Raw genomic sequence first — 25801 nt, 5'->3', positions numbered from 1 at the left:
TGTGGAGCTTATCAGCTCGATTGAATATTTTCCTGTAAATGGAGTGCAGTCAGTGGCACCACTAGAGCAAGCTGAGACTTATCAAGAGTCTGTTTGATAAGCAAAGGTCAAGTAAGGATGACCTCTGCTCTGTCCGCTGGACCTGTTGATATGATTCAGCAAGTCTGTAGTCAGAACAGGGGTATTGATCAAACCCTTATGCTCAATTTTAGATATTTTTTAATAGATACAAACAAGATATGGCTGGTAGTTTTTTTTACAAGCTGGAAACAAGTACCCTTTTACTTTTCCCTTACAGCTGCCTCTACTGTTGTTGATTTTGGCACGTTGTCAAATGTTCAACTTTTTAAGCATTCAAATACCAAATAAATGGGTCCTTTCTTTATTGTGTCTTTACCACCTTAGTTTGTATTACAGCATTTGGCCCCATATGTGTGCCAGATGCATATTAAATCAACAACAACTATCAGATCTAACAATACTAAAGAACTCTGATCGGGATGGGGGCCAAAAACACTTGGTCCATCATACAACAACAACTACCAACACAATCGCAGGGTTGTCAGTGTATTTTTTCACTGGCCCGGTTGGCCAATTGGGTCAGAAATCTACTTGCACAAAGTCAGTTTTTATTTGCACCTATTCTGATTGTTTTATTTACAAGCGTTTGTCCAATAACGACAAAGTCTAGATTCAATCGTAACGTTTACTCTTCATTTGAGTAAATAAATCAGGACAAGGACACAGTGTGTCATGGAGGCAAAGCGACAACTTAAGTCCTACCCAACTAAACTCCTGTTTTCTGGATAATTAAAATGTTTGCTCACGTCCAGCTCATTAACGTATTCTCTTTTCTCACTTGCATGTTGGAAATCCATATTGTTGAGCCCTGCATAAAGTGAATGAAGTTTCCCTTAGATGCTAAAAATTAACAGTTAATAAATGGCAAAGAACAATAGGCATATAGACACTATCCCCAAATGAAGTACAAAAGAAAAGACAAACCTTTTCCGTACTTTTGGACAGCACTATAGTTGACATATTCATCAGTTTAGTGTAGTGTACTGCTGGCAGCGTTCCTGTATTTCCTTGGCTTGTCTCTATATGCAGCAGGTGTCTCTGCCACGTAGGTGTTGACAAATTGGAGAAAGTGCTTCTTGATTTGACTTGTTTGCTTATTTGCAGCATTTCTTTCCTACATGCTGCTGCCAATGTGTTTTTAAAGATTTTCTCTTCATTTGTTTGTGTTTCGTCTATTTGCTTGCTGCAGAGCATTGAGAAACACAGTATTGTAAACAGCGGGCCTATTTGTTTAATCAAAGGTTCTTTTCTGTTTGGGTTACAGAAGGTGTCAAATGTTCACGTTCTGGGGGTAAACAGGGTGCAGGCGGTAATGAAGATCCCTTTTTGGCCTCGTAGTGGAAGCTGTGGCATTGATTCAAATCATAAACTCTGGGCAGCATTAGTTTATGTGAAACGAATCGCTCTCATTCTTTACCGAAAAGTTGCATTCTTTATGCACAATGCTGGGCTGTTTTCTGTCTTTATGTTACTGAGATCAAATGTAACACTAGTATATTAGCTGGTGGAGGGGGACAAATGAAAGAGATGCCGTCAGATCAAGACATCAAAGATCCCAAATAAAATACGATGTCCCTACATGCTTTCGGAAAATGATTTTGTCACACCAGGGTGCCTGAAGCTGAATAAACATACATAAAATAATATTTCAGTATAAACTCTGATTAGTGTATTGCCTTCAAGTAGGGCGTTCACCTGCATCAACAACATCACACGCTTTATTCATGCTCTCTATCTTGTATTGCTCTGGTTCATTGCCTCTCTGTGTTGCTTCTTGCCTTTAAAATGCGATGTTTTAATACAGCTTTTCTTCTTTTTTTAAACATACGAGCCTCTTTGATGTCCCATATCATCTCTCCCTGCAGTTATAGATGGCTTCTCCTCTTGAAGCTGCCCAGCGTGGGTGTTTCGAGCGTACTTGGCCTCAGGCATTGAGTCATTCTAAAAGTGATACGAATTCCAAAGCTGTTCTCGTAGTTGTTAACGGAAAGCATGTTTGTATTTAGACTAATGGCGGTCTTGTATGAGTATTGTAGTCAATATAAGACGCAGCTAGTGGTTTTGTTTGGAGGGCAATAGGGGTGGAGAGGTAATCTTAGGTAAAGTTTTTATTTTTATTTTTTTCCCCCTAACCTGATGCTTCCGCCAGCCTGTCTTCTTCCTAGTCACTTTACTGCTGTGATGAGAGCTGTGCCAGTCAGCTGTCCAAACACTCCATGTTGAATGACTCTCTCAGAATGTGTACTTCTCTGTCAGAGTCGGCCCCAACCCCCCAGTGAGAGACTGCTCTTTAGTATCTGGTCACATTTCAATAGGAATCTTAACAATGTAGACTAACAGGATAAATGTGAGAAGCGTTATTGATATACTGACAACAAGTATCTGTGTTTTAAACAAATAATGCATTAGCTCAAAATATGACTGTTGCCTTTTCGGCTTAGGGCAGCTTTATCTATTTGTGTTTACCATATTAATAATAGCAGAGTATACTTGGTGGTGCACAACTAAAAGTAATGAGTGGGTAGCAGGGGAGAACGTATTAGAGATGTCTTAATATCCCCATTCACAGTGATCTGCAAACAAACTTGATAAAGATTACACAACCCACATTCGCCTCCTGACGGTAAAGAACATTAGTGACAGTAAAAAAAACACGCATTTACCACTTTGTTTGTTGTCAGCCTTATGTGAAAAGCATTGTACTGCCATCAGCACATTATGCCACCATGTTGTTGCTTTTTTAAAAAAGCATACTTTCACTGTTTAAATGTACTTTATTTCTTCTTCAGACGTAGTTGTACTTGGATTGAGATGAAGATCTCGTTTACAAGTGAAGAGTGATTTGTGAACATTATACCAACAATAACAAGAAGAGGCAGTCACACCAAATAGCCAGTTTGTTCTGCAGTTCGTTAAAGTAGTAAGGTGACTTCCCCAGTTCAGGATTGGTCTAAAGAACCTGTAAAGGCAGCCTGAGGTAAGATGTGGGGCTTGTGCCAATTGACTGTTTGCTGCAAGCAATGTCAACACAGTTTCATTGTGCTGATAGAAGCACTAAAGCCTTGTACTTGCTTTGCTTATAGGTCAGTTGAGTTACTGCTTTGAATTATGTCTTTATATTTATTTGTTATTTGTTCCCAAGTCCATCAACATCGCCAGGGTGACAGTGAAATGAAAATGCTTGAATTGTCATACATTGCCATAAGACTACATCTACACAACATATTAATTTAATGGAATACACCAATGTAATTATAATCAGATCTGCTTGTGTCATAATGATAGGGCAGCGATATTATAAGCCTATTAATTTACACATTCACACAGTAGGGGATTTTTTTTTAATGCCAGCTGTTGAGCCTGCATTTGGCAGCTCCAACTGTGTTGCTTTTAGTCTAGAATATGTGTTTAACTTCATATTCATATTCATATTCGTCCATATTATAGTTTGCTCTTCGTTTGTAAATTCTTTCATTCTGCTGCCTGTAGAATAGTACATGTTTGTGATCAAAGATAGATTGATATTGGTCTATGTGTTGCCCAAGATGCGCTGATATGAAATCTCTGTTTAGGGGGAAAGATTATAATGCAGAAAAAGATCCATGAGGTAATACATAATTATTAAATTCCCAGTAAGTGTATTTCAAAACTGTAAAATTTCCTGCCTCTGTTACATATCTTTGTCACAAGTTCCAGATAACCACATTTGAGGGATCGTGGCAATAAAACTGTGTTTATTGAACAATACATCAATATCGGAATTTTTTTACTCCCTAATTTCAGTATCAGCACTGTCCCCAAAAATCCACTATCGGTCATGCTCTCGTAAACATCTGCCCTTTTTCATTGTCAACATTCACATGGCTAGATGTGGAAAACCTGGGTTGACTTATCGAATTGATAACCACCGTCGTCCGACTGTATAGTTTGATCATGGCTCTAAGGCTCCGTGAAGACAATTAACGCAAGGATATCCTGGGTATGTTGAACTTGCCTTGTTGTACAGGCTCTTTGTATCTTAAACTTAAACTTGTCTGAGGATGTGTCTTGGCAACTTGTGTCTCAATGGAATGGTGTTTTAGTTAAGTTATAGAAATGATGTGTTCCAGATGTTTTCAGGACATTGCTCTAGTTGTGAGCACTATAATACTTCCTGTGTGATTTCCAACAGTAGTCCTAGACGGCTGTGAACTGCTTATGGCTTCAGCAGATTTGCTGGGAATGTTTCCAGGCACATACACTCTTCCTCTCTGTAAATGTGACTTCCTCCTTACTTTCCTTAAGCCCATGCATTCCTCTTCCTCTGTGTTTAAAGGCATGGTTTTCTTCCATCGTCACATCAAACACAATGGGCCAAAAATAGCACAAGTGTTTGCAGTGATGGAGGTAAATGAGCAGGCAGATACAGAGGGTTGGAGGCCAGATACATGGTTTATTGGTCAGAATAGGAGAGAATATGGCTTTCACATTGTGTTCTCTCATTTCCAGTGACTGGTTTTGTATGTGTGTGTGTGTACATTTAGTTTGTGTGCACTGTGAGGGCGGGCAGTCTGCCAGACAAAATCCTAAGTGGCCTGGAAGGAGGAAGAGAGTAGAAAAGGCCAAGTCTTAAAAGAGAGAGGATGAGAAGAGCCTGAGGTGGGCTGTATGATGGAGGGAGAGGATGAGAGTGCTGACAGGGCAGTGAGACAGTAGGATTTACTTCTTTTTTCTGTCTTTTATTCCCTACTTGGTCACATGTACATACCCACAGTCTGTCCAAACAAGAGCAGGCGTGTTCAGCTGTTTACGAGTTAACAATTGCCGTTTCCCTCCTCGTGCTTCTGCTCACTTCCTGTGTCCAACACTGCTGTTCATTCATTCACGCATGCTTCTTCTCTGCTTGTGGACAGAATTCCCTGACGGCACACAGTTCCTTCTCAGTGCCGGAGGGGAGAGACGGTGATTGTTGGGCTCTAACTGTTCCCTGTTGACTTATGTGTAGCATACTCTGGCTGTATATACTGAACAAGGACAGATTAGTTTGTCTGTGTGGATGTGCTCGTGACAGCTTTGCTAAAGGTGATGATCTTTGCATTCACAAAAAAAACAGAGTTTACAAGTTAATTCACTGGAAATAACGTGTCCACGCACAATCCTGGTGGAAAGCCTGGTGGCCATGCAGATATGGAAAGTGTGTATTTGTTATAAAATGTACCTGCTGAAGCTAGACAGTCCACTTCCCTACAGACGTGCCTCGGCTTACAAATCATATTCTGCACATTAGAACCTGACCGATAAATTGGTTGGCTGATATTGGTTTATCACAGATATATTGGTATTGGCATATTATTATGGTATTTTTTCTGTGTGAATTTTATGGAATCAAAGATGCTTAAGGTATTTTATAATCATTAAATTCCCCTTAAGTTTACTGTTTCAGTGCCCTGTTGTCATTTTAGATGGTAAAGTTAAGTGTTAAAAACTAAAAACTGTCCTGCCTCTGTTGCATATCTTTGTCACACGTGTGGGAACGCCCTTGCCCCAAAACTAGTGAGTCAGATGATTTTAAAATACTGGAAAAAACAAACTTCATGCACTTTAAGCATGGAGCAGGAAATACTTGAATAAGCTTAAAAAGCCTCGTTTCACCCTGATTAAAACCTTCAGGGTTGAAAACTGGTCTGTGTTTTATTATTTTGTAAGTAGCCACGTTTTGAATAAAGGCTTTATAACCTAATTCAAGTATTTATTGTTCCTGCGCCATGTATGAGTGCCTGAAGTTACTTTTTTCCTCTCATGTGCTGACCCTTTTGTTCAAGAGCACCTGCGTTTTTCTTGAGTTTGATAGTATAAAGAAAGTCCACAAGCACAGCACTCCCTCTTTTTCATTAGTAGTTTTAAAATGTTCTAGCAAAGGAGTCACCACGAGGGGTGCAGTTTGTGGAGACTGCAAACCAGCAAAGACATTCGGTCAGTGCCCTTTTACAGTTAAAGGCCCACAGATTTGCAATGCCATCAGACATGAAAACATTGACTGATGTCAAAGCTTTCAATATTAAGGCAAACTATGGCTTAAACAAAGGAAAATCTGTGAACTCTGACCTACATGTTTTTGTTTTTTCTTAGTTGTTATTACCAGTCCTTGTTGCTACAGCCACTGTGTGTCACGGCTGCTTCTCTATGTGTGATTTGTGTGTGTCTGTATGTCTATAGTGGCCGCTTATCTGTCTGTTTTATTGTTAGTTTTTATATGTGTTGTGGCTGCTCTAGATCTAAGTCTGTTTTTATTGATACTTTTTATGTCTATATAAGAGTGTTGTATCATGTGCTTTGCTCTTCAAAAGCCTAACCAGGGACAAGATTGGCAATTTTCTGCTAACAGTGCAGAAACTATTCAATTCTCTATCATATAGACAGAAAAAACATCAAATCCTCACATTTGAGAAGGTGGAAACTGTAAATGTTTCATATTTGTGCTTGAAGAATTTCTAAATTATTAGACTGCGATATCAAAATAGCTGATTATTTTCTGTCAATCAACCAGCCATTCATTTTTGTCGTGGACTCTGAGCTCTGGATCCCACCGGATATCATTAAGCAATCGATTGGTGTCATCCCTGAAAGTGGGGTTTGTGCCAAAAAAGAGTGATATCCCTGGCAGATAGTAGCTTTACGGGAGCCAAGTGGAGCCCGAGGAGTGGAAGTAAGCAGAGCGGGGCGACGCTCTAAGCTCAGTGCTCTCAGACAGCATGCTCTGCCACAAAGAAACACAGCAGGCTGCAGGAGCTTATCATGACTAACAGCACAGTAGAGGAAGAAGAGTGGGTGGAGGTCAGGAGAAACAATGAGCCCATGATGAGGGAGCAAAATTAGGAATCTGAGTTGGAAAGACGCCAAATGGGCAAATGTTAGTCTGGCCTGTTCTGATACTACTTAACTTTTTGACCTCACAACTTTTTCACTTTACTTTAAAAGAGAGAGGCAATGATTAGTTGCAGCTCTAATGAATTGCCAACTATTTTGACAATAGAATAAATAATACACTTGCTTTTCCAGCAAAAATGTTGAACATTTCCTGGTTTCAGATTCTTTAATATAAGGATTTGCTGCTTTTCTTTGTCATTCATGATAGTAAATAAAGTCTTCTTGTTGTTTGGACATAAGGAGCAATTTGAAGACTTCACTATGGGCTCTGGGAAATTGCGTATTTTTCATATTTTTTATTCCATATATTTATTCATCCATCAATCTTGAAAATAATTGGCACGTTAATCGATCTAAGTAATCGTTAGTTGCAGCCCTACTTCAAAGTGAAAGGATTATTACGTATTGCAAAGAAAAAACAGACAGAATGGGATAAAGGTGTGCATTTTGTCTTTCTGCAAACTACATGGAACCGTTCAGGGAGTACCACTCGCCTACTCATGATGGATCGACCTGCACTTCTCTTCAGGGAAATACTACCAAAAATCAATACCACTACTCGGTGCATGTGCAGTATTATTTATGTGTGCTGGTGTGCTTGTTTTTTGTTCCCGTGTGAAAATAAGTGTTGCATGATTGACCTGGTCAGACTGTTTAACCCCCAAAAAGTGTGATCTGTATTAACGAATTTGACTTTAAAGTCATCTTTTTTGTCCAGTGGATGTGAGCCACGGTACATTATGATTCTTCAGTTGACTGACGCCATATAAATATAGTTGCTTAACTCCATCAGTCATGTACGATTAATGCCGGTGAACTATTGGATCTGCTCACTAAATGAGAGCAAAACCAGCATGTTTAAACCATTCCTTTTTTGATCCTGTTAATCTCAAGTTCATGTTTTTACACCATCTGCTCTACTTAAGAGATTACAGCCCTAAATGTTTTGTGTTGCACATAGCAGCTGCAGTGTCGCAGGTGCACCGCACGGGGTCTTCATACATGCAGAATTTTTGCATGCATCATATTCCTATGTCTGCAAAGTGGCATCTGTAGCTGCAAGTGCATAAGGAAAAGCTCAATAACTTGGCATCAACTTTAAGGAGCGTTAACTTTGTTAAGGTTGCTGATTTTACTGTATAATGTGAATAAAAGCTGAAGTGCTTTTGAGGTAAATTGGATTTCTGTCAGAACATGGTAGACAGTCTGCTGAGATCGAAATTTGGAAAAAAATGTTCTTGATAAATGGGACTACTGGCAAAGTGCCTGATTCACAGTTTAAACAGTAAATGACTGCATTAAAGGAAGGACAGAGTTTGTTAACGTGAACTCAGGATGATAATTTTGTCCGAACACCAAATAACTCAACTTTGCTTCTACAGCGGCTTCCATACAGACATGCAGCCCAAAGTACCCCACAGAGCAAAATGAAAACAGCACAGACAACAAAGGAAAAAGGAAAGTAGACAATGTAGATATAATTTCGCAAGCCTTAAGAATTACGACAATAAAGTGATAAAATGTTAAAATAAAGTAAGTGTTAAAAACCAGTGTTTAAACATGACGATGCCTTAAATCAAAGCCAGGCAAAAAAGATCAATTGTAACATCAAATCTTTCAAGAAAATATCATTTTTTATCGATGTTGTATTCCTCAAGCAAGCCATGGTGGTAACATTTTTCTGTGTAAATTTGGGTTAAGTGACCCCTTTTAAACACAATTTCCTCTGAACAGCTGGTGCTGAATCAACTTCCAGTAAAAAATTAGCTGCGCTCATATTTCAAGGAAAAGAGGTGTTTAACAAAGTGATTTTCCAGTTTTTGATGTCACATTAACAAATGAAAAATGGTCCTCATACTATTCACAGCATTTAAAGTGATTCATAAGAAATGTCTTTAGAACTAGTTTTAACTGTGGTTTGCTTTCTTTCACATATACATTTTCTTCTGCATACATTTCCTTTTTTTTGTCTAAACATGATTGGTGATTGTTAAATTGTTTCCGTTTAGAAGTGAAAATTAGCTGGAAAAGCGAGACTTTGCTCCAACAAGGCCATTTACATATTATCTACTGCACCTCTCTCTTCCTCATGCAAACATTAACTGCACAAGTCCCTCATCAGCACTCATGAAGCTGCAGTCAGCAGCATGCATCAGCAAGGGAGGCGAGGTCAAGGACAAGATCACTGTGAGGGCTTTTGATGAGCTAATGGATTGACTGATAAAACTCTTTAACACTCTGGTGAGTTCAGGGTTGGATTTCTGTGAAGTACTTCTCAGCACTTAGATCATCCTTGTCCTCGCTTTAAATAGTGAAGTTCAGAAGATGGTAGTTTAAAGATCTATCTGGTCAGGCCCACACCATCTGTATCCTCTCTCTCTCTCTCTCTGTCTCCGATGTCAAGTTTTCAGATACTTAAATGCTGTCAGTGAGGTCAAAGTGAGTAAGCGCAGTGTCACAACAACAAGCATGTTTTGACTATGAATCAATGAGTGCTGTTAAACCATTACTTACTGTAAGTTTTATGACCTACGTTTCCTCATTCTTGGGAACAGTGTTCTTATTTTTCCTGGAAAATCCTGTATGACCAGTGAGACAGGAAGCTTTCTTTGAGATGCTACTAAGGACAATCTCCTGTAGGTTGAAAGGTCAGCTTAAAACAGATATACTAAATATGTTCAAGCTCCCCGTCTCATCAATGTTCAACTGTATTGCTGAAACCAGTTAATTTTTTGCGTTACTGGTTGCACAATTTTCCACCAGTGTTGGTTTATATATCAAGTTTGGGGGTGAGACAAAATGTTGATACGATAATATATTGCATCGTTTTCTCTTGGAATACGGTTATGGATACACTGGTCCCATATATTGATATTTTTATTAAAACATGCAGGTGCTCTAAACAGATCCCCCTGACAGTTTGACTTACCAGAGCCACTACCTCTCAACTCCCTGTGGTGTAAACTTCTTTGTTCTGTTTCTGGCTATTTTACATTGGAATGATGACACACATGGACATGAGGAATTTACCGTCAGTGTGTGTCACAAAGAGAAATTAAGCAAAGGACTTTTTTGAAAGTTGTGTCATCTAAGTTCATGTCAAATTCTCTGAAACTGACAAAACAATGAGGGAAACAAGGTACTTCCTGCACTTTTTAGGGATATTTTGTATTTAGTCAGACAGACATCATGATGTATCCTTAGATTATTGTTTTGCAATGTGGCAAAAACTGTGTGGCCTTGTCTGTTAGTGACTCTGAGGCCTTGAGTCTATTTTAAAAACCTGTTATTTGTAGGTCTGTTAACATACCGGACTCCTCATTCCTCCCACGTATCTTGTCAATAAATCAGATTAACTGAGCAAATGAATCAACGTTGACATGTCGAAGGCAAAATATCACAGCAGAGGAGAGCAATGGGTAAATGTAATCCAGGAGGGAGCGGAGGGGGGAAGACAAAAGTGTATGCTAGGATGGAAGTGTGGACAGAAAGGGAGGCAAATTTACGACACTAAAAAATGCTGAAATGTGAAAAACGGTGTCAAATGAGGAGAATAGCGTGAGACGGTTTAAAAAAAAAAAAAGAGGTTGGATAAAAGAAGGAGAGAGGTTGTTGTAAGGCAGACTACTTGTGGTTCTAGTGAGCAGAGAAGAATAATGAGATTGTGTAGATGTACTCCAGACCACAGGTAGGTCTAATTGTTTAATGCATTTGGTGCACCGATTCACTCATCCAGTGACCGTAAACAAGTAGAACAGGTTTACTGCTCACTCATTTATTTGGCTTTCATGTTTAGACAAAACGTTCTTGTATTTCATGAGTGACATTTAAGGAAAATGTCAAGGGACTTGTGTATACACTGCTCAGCATACTTAACCGCTCAGGTGTGATAGAATACACTTTCACCAACGAATACATCTGTGCTAAATAGAAACCATATCGACTTACTGTTTCTGTTCCTGTGTCTTTGTTTCTTTGCACAGTGAGGATACAGGTGTGGTTTCAGCTCAACAGGCCTGGAGGAGTCCTACAATCAAGGGACTGATGTAAAGATGAAAGTCTGTTTTAGTTTGAAGCTGCCCTTTTCAAGAGGTTTCAGGCCAAATGACAGCATCTGTCTGTGTGTCTTAGAGATCAACATTCAGGAGGAACAACATGGTTTCTGTGTTGAAGAGGAGCAAGGGCAGAGTGGATGGACAATGGCTTAGTCAGAGAGGGAGTGATGGAGAAGGGAAGATGAAGGGAGTCTGTTTTTTAGTTCTTGTTGTAGCGAAGGGTTCTCTGAAAGGTCATGATAAATCTACCAGCAGAGGAGGATCAGAGACTGGCCAAACCCACAACCACACCTAACCCACACACATACGTACACACCTTTGTACTCTGCCTGTAACCTCATGAATTTTCAGAACAAAATCAAGTACAGCTGCAACTAGTCGATTAATAGATGAGTCGATTGAAAGAAAATTAATTACTAGTTTACGTTTGATTTATTTTTGTTGTCAGTATTTGAAGAGTCTTTGGGTTTTGGACTGTTGGTTGGAAAAAGAAGCAATTTGAGGCAATTTTCACAACTTGTCCACATTTTATAGACAAACGATGAAGTGATTAACCATGAAAATAATCTGCAGAGTAACCAATAATAAAAACAATAGCCCTAAAATCAAGTAATTTCTAATCACCTTCAAAAGTAAATTATTATAATGAACTTCAGTTATTATGCGCTTCTCATTCAGGTGAAAGATATAAATGGGTATACTCACATAGAACATAGACTCAACACAAAGAGAAGTCAACCAAAACTTGATCAAGTAAAAGAAGACAAGCAGCAATACTAGCTGACTGCACGGCCCAGACAGACCACATGTTTCACAGAATTTAACCGCTTCTTCTTTCCTCCACCACTAAACTTTTGTTTCCTGATAAGCGCTCAGAACAGTTTCTGACTCTAAGCCTCAAAATTCAATTCCGCTGAAAACATACAGCTGCTATTGCCAATGAATTGCTGCTCCTGAGTGCAGTATCACTATCGATAATCCCATCATATGCTACCAGAGAAGTTCAGTGATTGTGCCATGGAGCTGTAAATCCCAGTGCAATCTTTGAAGTCCTGATGATGAAAAATGTAGCTCCCTCCTTTCCCTCAGCAGCATGTCTCAGAGTACAGATTCAGTTTCCTCCAATATGTACAGAAAAGGTCAGATTAGGACTGTTTTTGCTGTATATAAAGATGGACGATGCGTCTCCATTTCCTCCTACTGTGCAAAAATAAAGCTAAATATCCTGCATATGAGTGCTGCCATCTTGCGCTGAGGGCATTGGGAGTGGAGTCTGCGCAGAAGGGATTGGGGGTTGGAGCTGCAGTGTTGATGTCCTGCCCATGGACTCAATCGGGAACAGAGTGCAGCTGTCAATGATGACCTCACATCCCCTTTTTATAGCATCATATAAATAATTAAAACCAATCTTATCCGAGAAATGAACAATTGAATATACATCAGGGTGCTAAGACCTACCATAAATGACAGAAACCGTCTTTTTTGGAATAATTTGTTTGACGTGTACTTTGACATCCGCTTGCGTGGAGGGGGCTGGGTGTGTGACCCATACTGCAGTCAGCCACCAGGAGTCCACTGAAATGTTGTTGCTTATCTTATCAGGAGCTGTCATGTCCTCCACCCTTTTAAATACAGTAAATGGCAGTCCTCATCTCTGAATGCTAACCATATAAATGTGAGAGATGAAAAAGCACACTCTTTGCTCAGCTAATGTTGCCAACAGTATTATCAGGTGTTCCGGGTTAAAGTGCGGAATAAAGAATATTTTTATCATTCATTAGGGATATGAATGATAAGAACTCATATTTAAACCAAAGTGTAAGTAACCAGTATTTTGATGCTCATCCAAAGCACATTTCATATTAAAATTCCTAACATTTTCTCTTATTAAGAGAACTCGGTTAGTGCCTTGCACGGCCCTGGCCGAGGTGAGCGCTCTTTGAGTGATATGTGGTAATTGGTTTGTCGCTGTTCTACTTTAAGGTGTTGCTGCTACATGTGCATTTTCTGACTCGACTTAAAGTCTTCACCACACTTAAATAGTTTAACTGGAGGCCTTCTGGCTGAGTCTGTGATAAAGGCACTGTAATGAATTACCGTGTATGCTACAATTGATTACTTAGAAAAGACAGTGAAATATAAACATCAGATGATATATTACGTAATAGCAATATTTTCAAAATCCTAACCACACTGATAAGACTTGCACTCTTCCAAGTATTAGATTTTTGTTTGTCCAAGTCTGTCAGGATGTTTTTACTTGATGGCTGAACCCTGCTCTCCTTTACCAAACAGTGGTCCTTTTATCTGACCATTTTTAATTTTTTCAGATTTCAGAAACTTTTTATAGTGCTTGTTGTCACCTCCTAATGAACCCTACTTTGCCTGTTTCTTTATTTGTTCTTATAGAGAAGCTGATAGCATACCAGAGGGAGTTCCATGCCTTGAAAGAGCGCCTTCGTGTGGCAGAGCACCGGACGCTGCAGCGCTCGTCTGAGCTTAACCACATTCTCGAGCAGTTCAGACGCGCCATCGCAGAGACGAACAGCAGCAAAGATGCCCTCACAAACTTTTCAGGTGACTGACGCTTATAAACACACATGAAGACTTATTGACTCCAACTGAGAGTTTACACTGTTGTGTAAACATGAAAGTCTTTCAGTCATTTGTGCCTGTGGCATGAGTACATGGGCTTTGCATCACCTGTTGAATAAGTTAAAATCAAAATCATACAGTGCTGCTAGATGTAACAAATGTTTTTTTTAGTTCTCAAAAATGTGACTCAGTGTAATATGAAAGACATGATCTTAATAGTTCAAAGAAAAGGCTCAGGGGAAGTACCTTTAATTTCCAGTTCTCTCAGGCCTCTCTTGTTGACTCAGTCAACGGTCAAAGCCATTAGGTGGGTTATAAAATCCTGTTGGCTAATGCGTACCAATCACAAGACCATTTCACATTCACATTAAATATTTAAAAGTCCAGTTTGCTATTTTGTTTGCAAGCTTACGTTGCACATTGTTTTACAATTTAAAAAAAGAACAGTCAATTTCAGTTTCAATTTCATTATCATGATAGCAGCGCTATGCTTCTGAAACTGAAAATGATCTGATGGTCTATTCTAATGTGAATGTAAATGACGACAGTTATGCTTTTTTCTGACATTTGATTTAATCACACGTCATGCACACACAAATGGAAAATGAAAACTCAATTTGGTTACTATTATATGCTTCACAATGCAGTATGGTATCAGGGCCTGCAGCCAGCGAGCATTCTTGTCATCTTATGACAAACCCGAAAAAGGTGTGACTCCACTTAACTTGTTTCTGTGTTTGTTTTCAGATGAGACACAGAAACTATTGAAGGAGCTCGCAAACAGGAAACCTCTCCAGGTGCCAAATATCTACCACCACCTGCCTCACCTTCTCAACAATGAGGGCAGCCTGCACCCTGCTGTGCAGGTTGGTCTTGGCCGCACGGGAGGTAAGGAAACTTATGCGCACCCTGCAAATTCAGTACAGCAGTTACTTTGAAATTCATTAAGGTTTTTCTCTTGAATATGCACGCTCGAGTCTTCCTACATAAATGCAGTAAAACCCCCCAGAGATACTAATTACGCCTGGGAGGGAATCAAGTCTCAACAAGTTATCAGTTGTTGACGAGTTCACAACAAGTATCCCCTCTGGACTGAGCTGTGCAATAGGATCAGTCTGGAGTGCATGCAGAGATGAAGATAATTACAGTGTATGTACAGTATAGTTCCCTGTTTACTTTACACATTATGTATCCTACCTCTTGGCTTGATCAAACGGGGATTTCTCTCTTACTTTCAAATCTCTACCCTGCTCTGTTTTTCCTGACATGAACTTGCACTTTGTGTGTCCAAATGCTTTTTGGTAGCTCTTCTCTCTTTTATTGAAGTTGAGAGGAACACTTAAAGTGCTATAAAAAGAAACTTTACATAAGGATTACAAACATGTAGGCCACAACAAATTCAGCAGTGTAATTCTTCACCTGGTAGTTTCCTTAAAAAAAAACACATTTTTAGCCAAGCTAACTAAGTGCCACATGTTCTCTCCAAGCCTCCCCCCTTCATAAGGATTACTCCTCTCCTGTTTCACCCTTTCCTATAAGCACCTATTTTACAGGACAACTTATTTTTTGTTTTTTTCCTTCCACCCCTCATGCAGCACATACACACTGTGACCTCTGCTATATCAAGTTCTCTTTCAGAGGATTACTGATCTGGCATTGCAAGTGTGATAGGTGCGGTGAATTTGGGGCGCGAGTTTAGGGGCTGAACAGCTCGAATGACGTTTCCACTTTGCTAATTACAATGACTGAGGGAAAGAACAGAGGCCCTTGACAAATTAGAGGAAAGGAAGGAGGGACCAGTCTGGGACAAATAGGAGTTTCTTGTCCCTGGCCCGCAGCCTGTTTTGATCAATGAGTACAAAGTATTCCCATAGGAAACAAGAAGAAAAGGCATGGCCTATCATTGCCAGTCTGTCTGTCTTTCTGACGGGTGGGCAGGCATCTGTTACCTGCCGACAAGGTTTTAAGACTCTTTGAGCCTTTTTTTCTTAGAAATTCTAGCCACTGATAATGCAGTTTGCCGCCGTCCACTGCCTTGTTCTCACCAGCTTCACACCTTTAAACATTACTCCATTGTGTTCACTGGAATGCCCAACCAAGCTGTAGTTACTGCTACTGTGAAGTGATTGTGGATCTCTGTGTTGGTGGTTAAGGAGACACATGACTGCCCCTCCACCACTGTGACAGACTTGATTAGCCACTAACAATTTTCACCTCAATGCCCCAAAAGTGCCTTTAACATCTCCTTTTCTCTACCCCTCATTGTTTTCTTGGTCTGCCCCTGTGTCTTTTATTTTTAACGACCACCCCCCCTTGTTTCTCTGCTGGTCTAAGCATATCTGACATTGGGATATTTATAGCCTTGTAAATTAGGACATCATCCCACTTTAAACTGAACAAGGATTACGGGAAGAAACAGTTCAGAGAACCTTTGAGACTGAACTGATTGGAGAAGGGCCTGACTGAAGTTTCTGTTAGACAGGAACCAACAAAAGAGCACTAATATAAATACCACCTTGCCTGTTCCAAACACACATACGGCCTTTGGCAAACAACCAGTTTGCCAACATGTGCCTTTTTCACGCAGACAGTGCTTATTTTGTTGCCAAGCAACCCCAGCATTTGTTTACACTTAGCAGCTAATTAACATGACACAAGCAACAGTTGAAGATCTTTTTTCCCATTTTTTTCTCTCTTTTCCTTGTGCTGCAATCAGTAGCCCCATTCACACTGCCCTTTCAGTGCAGGAATCATGCGCCGATTCTCCTCATGGTCGTCTGTGTGAAAGTTTCAGATGTGCGGTGGGGGGAACGTTTCGCTGTGACTCTGATGCGCCTCCGGAGGTAGTATCAGAGCCGCAGCAGAGGCAAGCCAGCGCCTTTGTAAATGGAAAAGCCGGAGGCGCAGATCAGGGGTGTGTTGGTCTGATGGTGTTCACAGTCTGATAACTAAACAGATCCTTCACTCATCAAATACAAGAGAAATGACCCGCAAAGCAACATTACAGGACCAAACAACAGTAATGTGGTAACTGAGGAAAATAAAATCTGCAGTTATATGTGGAAAAGTGTCTGTCATCCTGTCTGTCCTACCGACTCTTCATCACATTTCAACATTTTCAACAAACAAAGACGGAGAAATGGCGAGCCTTCGCTGCGGATTCTCTGTGTGAAAAGGGCTTTTGCCACTTCCGACTCCTCTGCTGGCCTGAGGAGACTTTAGACAGTCGTGTGTCTGCTCAAATCCACATGGTAACTGCTGGTTCATTTCTCCTGCAAAAAACCTCACTGCAAAGACCAAACACATGCTGTGGCGAACGGCACCTTAAAGCACGACGCGCACACACCCACCAGTCAGCTCAGGGAGTATCTGTGCCACATTTTCAAACCAAAATGGTGCACATCTACTACATCTAATCTAATTAATTGCCTCTGGTGACATCACTCAGTGGCTAGTGCTCAGTGGCTAGTAATTCAGGCGCCAGGTTTTAAAAGAGACGACAATGAGTGTAATAAAAAAGGCAATTCTGCTGTATCAATCACTCGCTGTATGGATCATTTGTTTTAAACTGTCCATAATGAGTCTGTGTTATACAAGTGCTCTTAAAAACCTACTGCCTACATTACCCACAAAGCAATTTAGCTACTGAGTGACATCACTGGAGGCAATTGGTCAGATTACATGCAGCTTCCTCTGGAGCCACAAAATGCTTTATACTACTTTTTCACATATGCAGCAGTACTCCCGAACACCTGTAAACACATTTAATGTGTAAAACTGTATTACACTTATGGCTGCAATTATGATGTGCAGTTGTCCTTCTTAGTCATATTTTGTATGTGGAAGGTGGATAGTGTGTATATAGCCTTAATTATTATTATGAGTATTTTACTTAATATTTTCTATTTTGTCTTGTTTTCAATATCTTTATCTATCACTCAGTCAGTCACTGCTGTAAGCTACTGTAACAAGTGGATTTCTCTTTGAGGGAACAACAAAGACTCATTATGTTATCTTAAGAGTCACACTCACTACTTTCTAACAATGACAGCCAGTTAGCGTGTCAAGCCCTGGCAACTAGTGAAGTCAGTCATAGTGCAGTGGTTCACCAGAGCTGGATTACCGGCCAGCTCCATTCTGTAGTTGCCAGCGCAGGGACAAGAATATGACCCTCATCGGCTTCCCACTCACTGAAGCTAATTGCAACACTTCTTTTTGCTTCTGTTTGAAACGGGCGTGGACAGCAAAATTATCAGTTGACAGTAATGTAAACCTCATATTTGCATTTTTTGTTGCTTCCTTCTTTCTATCTTTTTTGTGCTTGTGCACGGTGTTCAACATGGCAGAGAAACCCTTGATTCAGCTGATTACGCAGTCACTGACTCTGAAGTTGTGGCAGAAGTTGTGATCTCAGTTCATTAATCAACACAATCTAATCAAGAAGATCTAATCTGAAACTAATTACCTTCAGTGGCAACTCTGTAGCTTTTAAAACATTCAAACACTCTACACTCCCTCACTAACACACCCACCCAACCATAATCGCCTTTATACCTAATGCACCGGTCGTAAACCCACAGGGCTAACCTGTCCTAGAACCGGCTTTCAACCGTCTCTGTATTTCAAAAGCAACACTCTGTTTTGTGTTGGTGTGGACCCTGATTGGCCAGCTGCATCGCTGCAATGCAACACTGAAGAAGAAAAAAAATAGGACATGGCTCTATTTTCCAGCTGCAAGCAATAAGGCATGTCAAAGCAACAGAGCTTTTCCAGTGGTGCATTTTACCAGCTGATGTCTGAACATAGGGTAACGACCAGACCTGATGCCCACATGTTGTTGACATTGGCATCTAATTGTCAGGTCTTTGTTTACCCATGCCCAAGATGTGGGTGTTGGGGTGCTTGTCAAGTGTGGCCTCTGTCTATATTCACCCTACACCTTCAGGCTGTAAAGCTTACACTGTTGATCAGGTTTTCCTAACGTAATATTGTGAATTTCTTCATTTAATTGGTGAAACTGTTTTGTGCAGTATTAAATTGTACGCAAACAGAACAAATATAACCAGGAGCATTATTACTGTTTCTGTATTATGCAACCCACATAATGGAGAGGAGAATTTATGGTGACTCTACCTGGTTATTGATGGTAAGATGTTTTTTCTTACCAAGCTCCTGGTGTTATTGATTGAATATATAGTACAACCACCTAAATAACATGATACTATGAATTTAGTCTGTGAGGCACATACACACATACACAAAGTATCCCTCAGGCTTGTAAAACTTTGAAAAAATTACTCAGGGTGCCTCTCATCCGCAGCAGCAACACCTCATGTCCCGAGGAAAACATTGTTGGCATTTACTTTGAAGGTAAATTAAAATAAAATGATGCCTGAATTACCCCAAAGCATGACAGTTTTTCACCAAACAAGATTTTAATGAATCATTTTAAAGGATCGTATTTAAATTAGTTAATGAAAAATCAAACACAAACATATGTTACTGTATAGATACAAACAATCAAGGACATCAAATATGAATAAAAGCCTGCTTCAAACAAAAACTCCCCAGCCCTGAGAATATCTCATTGGAATAATCCATAGAGATTTGCCTCTACGACCACATTTATTGCTTTATTTCATTATATTTATATTTTATCATTTTACTTAATCTGCATTTTTTTTATATTTAATTCATGATTTCCTTAAGTCCAAACCTAGTAAGTTAAATAACACATGTTCTCTCTCAGACCAGCCTCACACTACAGGACTTTTTAAATCCTAACCAACTGTGAAATTAGGTTGCTTCAGGCACATAAAGAGAATCTTCTCAGATGTTTCTTGTCTCCAATCCTAAACCTGCGCACGCTACAGGACTTGAAAATAGTGGCAAATCACACACCACAGGATGAATTTCCTGCCAGAGGGAGTGATGCAGCACCTCACGTGAACTCATGGGGAGACAAATGTAAACACACGGAGACTGTAGCTTTCTTTACCATTAATACTAATACAGAGAGAAAAAACAGAAGCAGAAGAAACAAGGCTAGATAAGAAAATGGTCAGGGATGGGTTGTCTAGTCTTCAGCGAGATCTGGAGGTAGGATTTTAACTGTCAGTTTTAACATCTGACAACAGTAGTACGGTAGCTAACTTCAGCCTCAATGGCTAGGATTGTTTACCGTTGCATGGCAACACTGTCTGCTGTTTTGGGATATGTCTCTTAGTCCAGATTTGATATCGTAAATATACTACTAAACTTTTTTCTTTTTTTACTAATGTAACCAATTCTTAACAGTAATTATACCCACATTACCCATGATGATCAACTAGCAATATTGATATTGACATATTTGGTAAAAAATATTGTGTTATGTGATTTTGTCCCCCACGTCTACCATACAGTGCATTTGAGTTTCAAAATTTTGCAATAAAGCCAAAGAATATTGCAATATTGTTTTAACATGAACTATAACCCCAAATAATGTGTAGCTATGGTCCCTGTTTGGCAAAATAAAAACATTTACATGCTACGTTTAAGAAAAACATGAAGTGTCATTTTGCTAGACATTACAAATCCTGCTGAACACCAGCTCCTTTCATGTGCATCGCACGCCAAGTCGGTTCTTGTCACTGATGTGACAGAAATGGAGATTGTTTTGCTTTTTTTCCTGAAAGAGATGAAAGGATGGCAGAACGAAGCGGGCAGGCTGATCAAGGGACACGGGGAGGGACACGGGGAGGGGCAGTCCTGGAGTCGGTCCTGCTCGCACTGCACTTGCATGCATTATCACTCATTCACTGTCTGCCACCCTCCCTTATTCTGTCACTCTCTGTCTCTTTTCCTTCCTCCCACGTTCTCCTTTCATCCTCGACCTACTTTCTTGGTGGTGGTGGGTGTCGCTATACGGCACGGAGCTCAGCGTGAAAACACAAAGCAAAAGTGGGACAGATTCTCCACGCCGCACAGATCACTCTGGAGGATTGCACCCTTTCTCAAGTCCACTGTGCTGCTCACTCATGCTGCACCTCAAGTTTGTTTTGTGCCTCGGATGGGGCCCCTTGTGCCCCCACATCAGCTCAGTTAGCATGCTTCTCCTTTCAAACTGTACACGCACAGACTCACACCAACACGCAAACACATGCACGCATTAGCTCTGGTCCATCTACTTGACAACCAATACCATCCCCTTGGGGCAATTTGCTTGTAACCTCCACTAATACAACACTTAACCTCGATTTCCTGTTTTCCAAAAAAAGCATTGCGCATTTTATGCAAAAGATTGTGAACATATGATTTGAATTCAGTGAAGGGCAAGTCCACTGTAAAGAGGAAGCGGACGCTGAACTTTTTAAATGAAGAGCACACACTTATTTTCCTTTGGATGAGTAAAACACTGATTCACTGTCAGATATCCAGCATGATGACTTGTTCATCAGTGTTGAACCAGTGTGGGCTTGCTGTACACTCTCTTCCCACCATCTCTTTCCATCAGTATATCTTAGCCTAGTGAAAGTGATCCTTGTGTCCTAGTGAGTAAAATGAACTGGTTTTCAGTTCAGTCTGGTGTACCTCTCAGGGGACCTCTCCATACTAAAGAAGAGGCCTTCTGTTCAGCCGCAGCCACTCCAGACCTCATACAATAGGAGCTGACAATAGGGGATGACAATAGTCTCTCTCTTGTCCTTTCTTTCCATGTCTTACTGTTGTCTCGCTTTATCAGCCTGCCCTCAGCAGAATGTGATGCTACCCGTGACCTTTCTTAGCTCCGAGTTGATTATTAACTTCATGTTTGCAATCAGTGCATATAAGGGCATTCACAACAACTGCATTTTGAAGTTATGACATTTGATATCCAAAAGGTCAGAGGTTACATCATAATATTATGCTTAAAATAGTCAGACATGTGAAAACAAAATAAAACAAAAAGTTAAATTAGTTCTACAAATAAGAATAATATAATGAAAAGCATGTCACAAAGTAACTTGACTGGTGCGTGGAGGACGTCTAGTTCACTGTTTTTATATTGGTTTGGGGCCTGGTAACTTTTTGATGGTTTTATCGTTTCATTTTTAATCAATTAATTACAAAAACATGACAGATAAATCAGTGATAAGAGGCCAGACGCTCTCTGAAAAACTGTCAGTTCACACTTTTTTCTCACTGCTGTTGGCTGTGTCTGTATTAGCAGGTTGGAAAATCTCATAAATGAATTAAGCAACACTGCAGATCTCTGGATAAAGGATGATGTTGAGCGAATGCCAGCTATGATAAATATTTGCTAACTCTGTCTAAAGTAAAAACATTGTTTGAATCAGTGACTTGCAAACGTTGTATGATTTGGATTTAATTACTTTACCCATGTTGTATAAGATTGTTAAACGACACAGTTCTTTAATAACATGCAGCGCGGTGGTGCAGATGCCTTACAAACCACCTCCGTCAGTCATACCTCCCACCACCATCTGTCACTTTGGCCATGAATTTTTCCTCTTGCGGATCTCGGCTTGTGTATTTAGTCATTGTGGAACAGCAAAGATTGTTTGGTTCTTTGGATGGACTGAATTAAACAGCCGCCCCTCTTATCCCTCTGCACCCTTCGACACTTTCTTCTCTCACCTCTCACTTTTGTCTTCTTCTCAGTTACCATGGTGATGGGGATCCCCACAGTGAAGCGGAAGGTGAAGTCTTATCTGTCAGAAACGCTGCGTTCGCTAATAGACAAGCTGTCACCAGAGGAAAAACTTGACTGTGTCATTATTGTCTTCGTCGGGGAGGTGAGATGTCGTATTCACACAGAATGAGTCATAGCACAACAACGCTTCTGCACAATGACTAAAAAAACAAGTGTGTGTCCAATGTGTTTAATTCTTTCATCTCTGCAGACTGATGTGGACTACGTTCACAGTGTGGTTGCTGGCCTGGAGAAAGAGTGAGTACATTTCCTGTGAGATAAGTGTGTGTGTGATTGTGTGTTTGTCAAACTTGTTGATGTCAAAAATGACCTCCTTCTGTTCAGGTTTTCTACAGAGCTGAGTTCAGGTTTGCTGGAGGTGATCTCCCCGCCAGCTGCCTATTACCCTGAGCTCACCAACCTCAAAGAGACTTTTGGAGACTCTAAAGAGAGAGTCAAGTAAGCAATTCACACACTGCCGGCATGACATCTGTGTTGTCTGTGAGTTCAGCGCTCCGACATTTAATTAGTGCAAAATACGATATAGATCAGTATGGAAATAGGGGAGAAGCCAGTCCTGAGAGAAATGAATTGAAGGAGAGCTGTGATGAGGATTGTAGAGAAAAAAAAAGTAGAAGGATGAGTCAGGGGGGGAAAGTGGGAGGGAGCGAGCAAACGAGAGCTTTTAGGTAGGCTGCCGAGGTACTTAGTATTCCACAGGCATTCCTCAAAGTCAGATCAAGGTCATCAGCAGCAGCACCCTCTATCTCTTTCTCTCTGTAGTGCTCCCTCTTGTTATCCTCTTAGCTTATCTTCACTCTTTATAGTCATCTAACTGGCCTCATTAGAAATCTGTTTATGGTGCAGTTTGTGCTGACTACTTGCAGTATGTACTCAGATGGTAGCCTTTAGGCCCAGAGGACTTTGTGTTCTGTTTGTATGTGTGGGTGTTTGTGAGCAGAGCATGCTTCTGATGGCAATCTGAGCAGTTAGTATCTTGTTCAACAGTGGCTGTGGTTAAAAAAAGAAAAGAAAAAGGGTAACATTTTAGATGTTTGTTTTATGTGTGCGCATCGTTATATATGTCTTAGATTTTGGATATCAGTCTATTGTGATATGGCATTAGTGTTGTCTTCTCGTTTCCAATGAGTCCTATTATGCCTTTTCTTTTTTTGCCTTTCCTTTTTTTTTTGTACAGGTTCTTTTGCAAGTGAAAGATCCTGAAAGTTATAACCCCCCGCCTCTGCTATATTATACTATACTCCTGCCTTTAATTCTGTGATTTTGTGACATTGCACTACGTCACACATAATGTATGCCTAGCAGCTGGGTTGGCTGAATTGATTTAGCACAGCTTCTTTGTTGTTGTTAGCGGTGCTGGGTCAGGCATATGTGAGCTGACCAGTCAGAGCAGACTGGGTATTCGGAAGGGGCGGGGGGGCTTAAACCTGAAAATGAGCAGAGTAGGTCTCCTTTAAAAGCTGCATTACAGAAAAGTGATGTAATTTTATGAACATACTTGACTGTTCTACTTCTTTCTAATACTTCTATATACCCACTTACTGATTATATCCACAGTACTGATGATTATTTAGCAAAAATCTTATTGTGTTAATGTTTTTGTGAAGGTACCAACAGTCAACCCTACAATATTGTTGCAATATCAATATCAATATCAAGGTATTTATTCAGAAATATTGTGGTATTTGATTTTGTTGCCCATTTCTAGCAATTATGAAGTGCTTTTGAGAAGATTTCAAAATATATTGCAGTATTATTTTAGGGCTATATTGCCCAGCCTCAGTGTGCCGGCATCCTAATGAATGGTCCAGAAAAGGGTTTTTTACATTCCCTCACTGCTGAAGCTGCAGCAACACTCAACCACCTGGCTGAATTTAAGTGCATGTACAATCATGCCCTCATATCTGTGGCGTGTGTTAAAATGGTGTGTGTTGGTGCGTGTACACGCACCTCCAACACCTGCCTTGTGGAAAGCATCATGAACACCTGCAACTCCTTTGGTGAACAGCCATGAGTCAGACAGCAACAACAGCAGATCATTCAGATCAAACAATTAGTGTGACAGCACTGGTTTATAAATTATTCACACCCAGTCTGCTGTTGTGGCATTCAGTATATCCGGGAGTACCTGATTTGCAGCGTTTTGCTTTTTCCATGTGAAGCAGTGTGTGTGACATGCTTTCCATAGGTAAAATATCCCAGAAGATATCTTTTAAAATACAGCTGGTTTCATGTATGTGTAGTTTTATTTTGGGCTGTACTGAATGTTTTTTCTTTTTGTTTTACATTTGGCACTTCTCTTGAGGTTTTACAGTGAAGCTTTGAATGTGAATAAATAAAAATCCATGAACAAAATCTTCAATTTCAATAGTGTTCCAGCCAAAATAGATTTTTTTTGTTATTGTGGTTATATAAATGTATTCATAGTGCTGTTAGACTGCTGCTAGCCCACCCCCGCCCTGTTATTACCAATGTGTGCCTGCCTTTGTTTGCAGCAGGCAGGTGAGCAAACAGTTTTTTTAACGCAGTGAAATCGTTTTTAAAAGGCTAAACACAAAAAGAATATTGCTTGAGGCAGAATATTTTGTTAGAAAGAAACATTTTAGGAATTTTGGAAATGATAACATCGATCCTCTTTCAATACATGTTGACTGCCGGACCTTACAACAGAGTTAATGGAAATGTTTAGGTCACATACAGTAAGTTTGAAAAAATCTGATGCAGTATGGCAGCACAGTTAATTGAAATAAAATCAAAAATGTCAATATGACCATAATGCATGAAGCTGCAGTTTTTGTTAAAGATAAAATGTTTGAAGAAACAGCATTATAATAAAGAACGGCAGTGCTGCAGAGATGTCCTGACCTACAAATCTTGTTCTCCAGATGTAAGAAGACATGTTTGTTTGCTACAGACCCCAACAAATGTCACATCATCTTGACTTTAAGAGATAAATCTTGTATTTTGTTGTACGACCTGTGTTGTAGAACGACATGGAAAAAAGCTGCACAGCATTCAAATGTCATCGTTATGAATGAAGCTCTGAACTATTCGGTACCGCCTGACATTCATTATATGTGTTGTTGAATTCTGCTTTCTTTAGATGGAGGACCAAGCAGAATTTGGACTATTCCTTCCTCATGATGTATGCTGTCAGCAAAGGGGTTTACTATGTCCAGGTATGTCATTGAAGAAAAAAAAACAGCAACTTATTGGATTTTCTTTTTAAAGGATAAGTTCACCCAAAATCGAATTTTCTTTCATTATCTACGCAGGCGAAGCTTCATTGTCCACAATACATTTCTGGAGCTTCACAGCAAAACAGCGCAGCAGCATTCTCTTAAACAACTGAGGATGGGGACTTATTTAAAAATGTAAAAAAAAAAACACCAACAACACATAAACATGAAATGGCTCCATACACCTTGTCCAGCATATTCCAGTCTCCAGAAGACCTGAGATCCCAAAT

At 40.0% G+C, this 25801-nt stretch overlaps 1 protein-coding gene across 1 annotated transcript in view; it reads left to right on the top strand.

The window, feature by feature from the left end:
- mgat4a (alpha-1,3-mannosyl-glycoprotein 4-beta-N-acetylglucosaminyltransferase A) overlaps positions 1-25801 on the top strand; it is a 36747-nt gene that overhangs the window by 1695 nt on the left and 9251 nt on the right. The window contains exons 2-7 of the mRNA XM_084361705.1: positions 13452-13619; positions 14385-14525; positions 22281-22414; positions 22523-22569; positions 22657-22770; positions 25436-25511. Coding sequence (XP_084217831.1) covers positions 13452-13619; positions 14385-14525; positions 22281-22414; positions 22523-22569; positions 22657-22770; positions 25436-25511 — 680 coding nt within the window. The remainder of the gene's footprint in view (positions 1-13451; positions 13620-14384; positions 14526-22280; positions 22415-22522; positions 22570-22656; positions 22771-25435; positions 25512-25801) is intronic.

This window comes from Pagrus pagrus (assembly GCF_965226575.1).
Source record: "Pagrus pagrus genome assembly, chromosome: 9".
NCBI lineage: Eukaryota > Metazoa > Chordata > Actinopteri > Spariformes > Sparidae > Pagrus > Pagrus pagrus.
The sequence above is the reverse complement of the archived record's forward strand: the minus strand, read 5'-3'. Positions and strand labels throughout refer to the sequence as shown.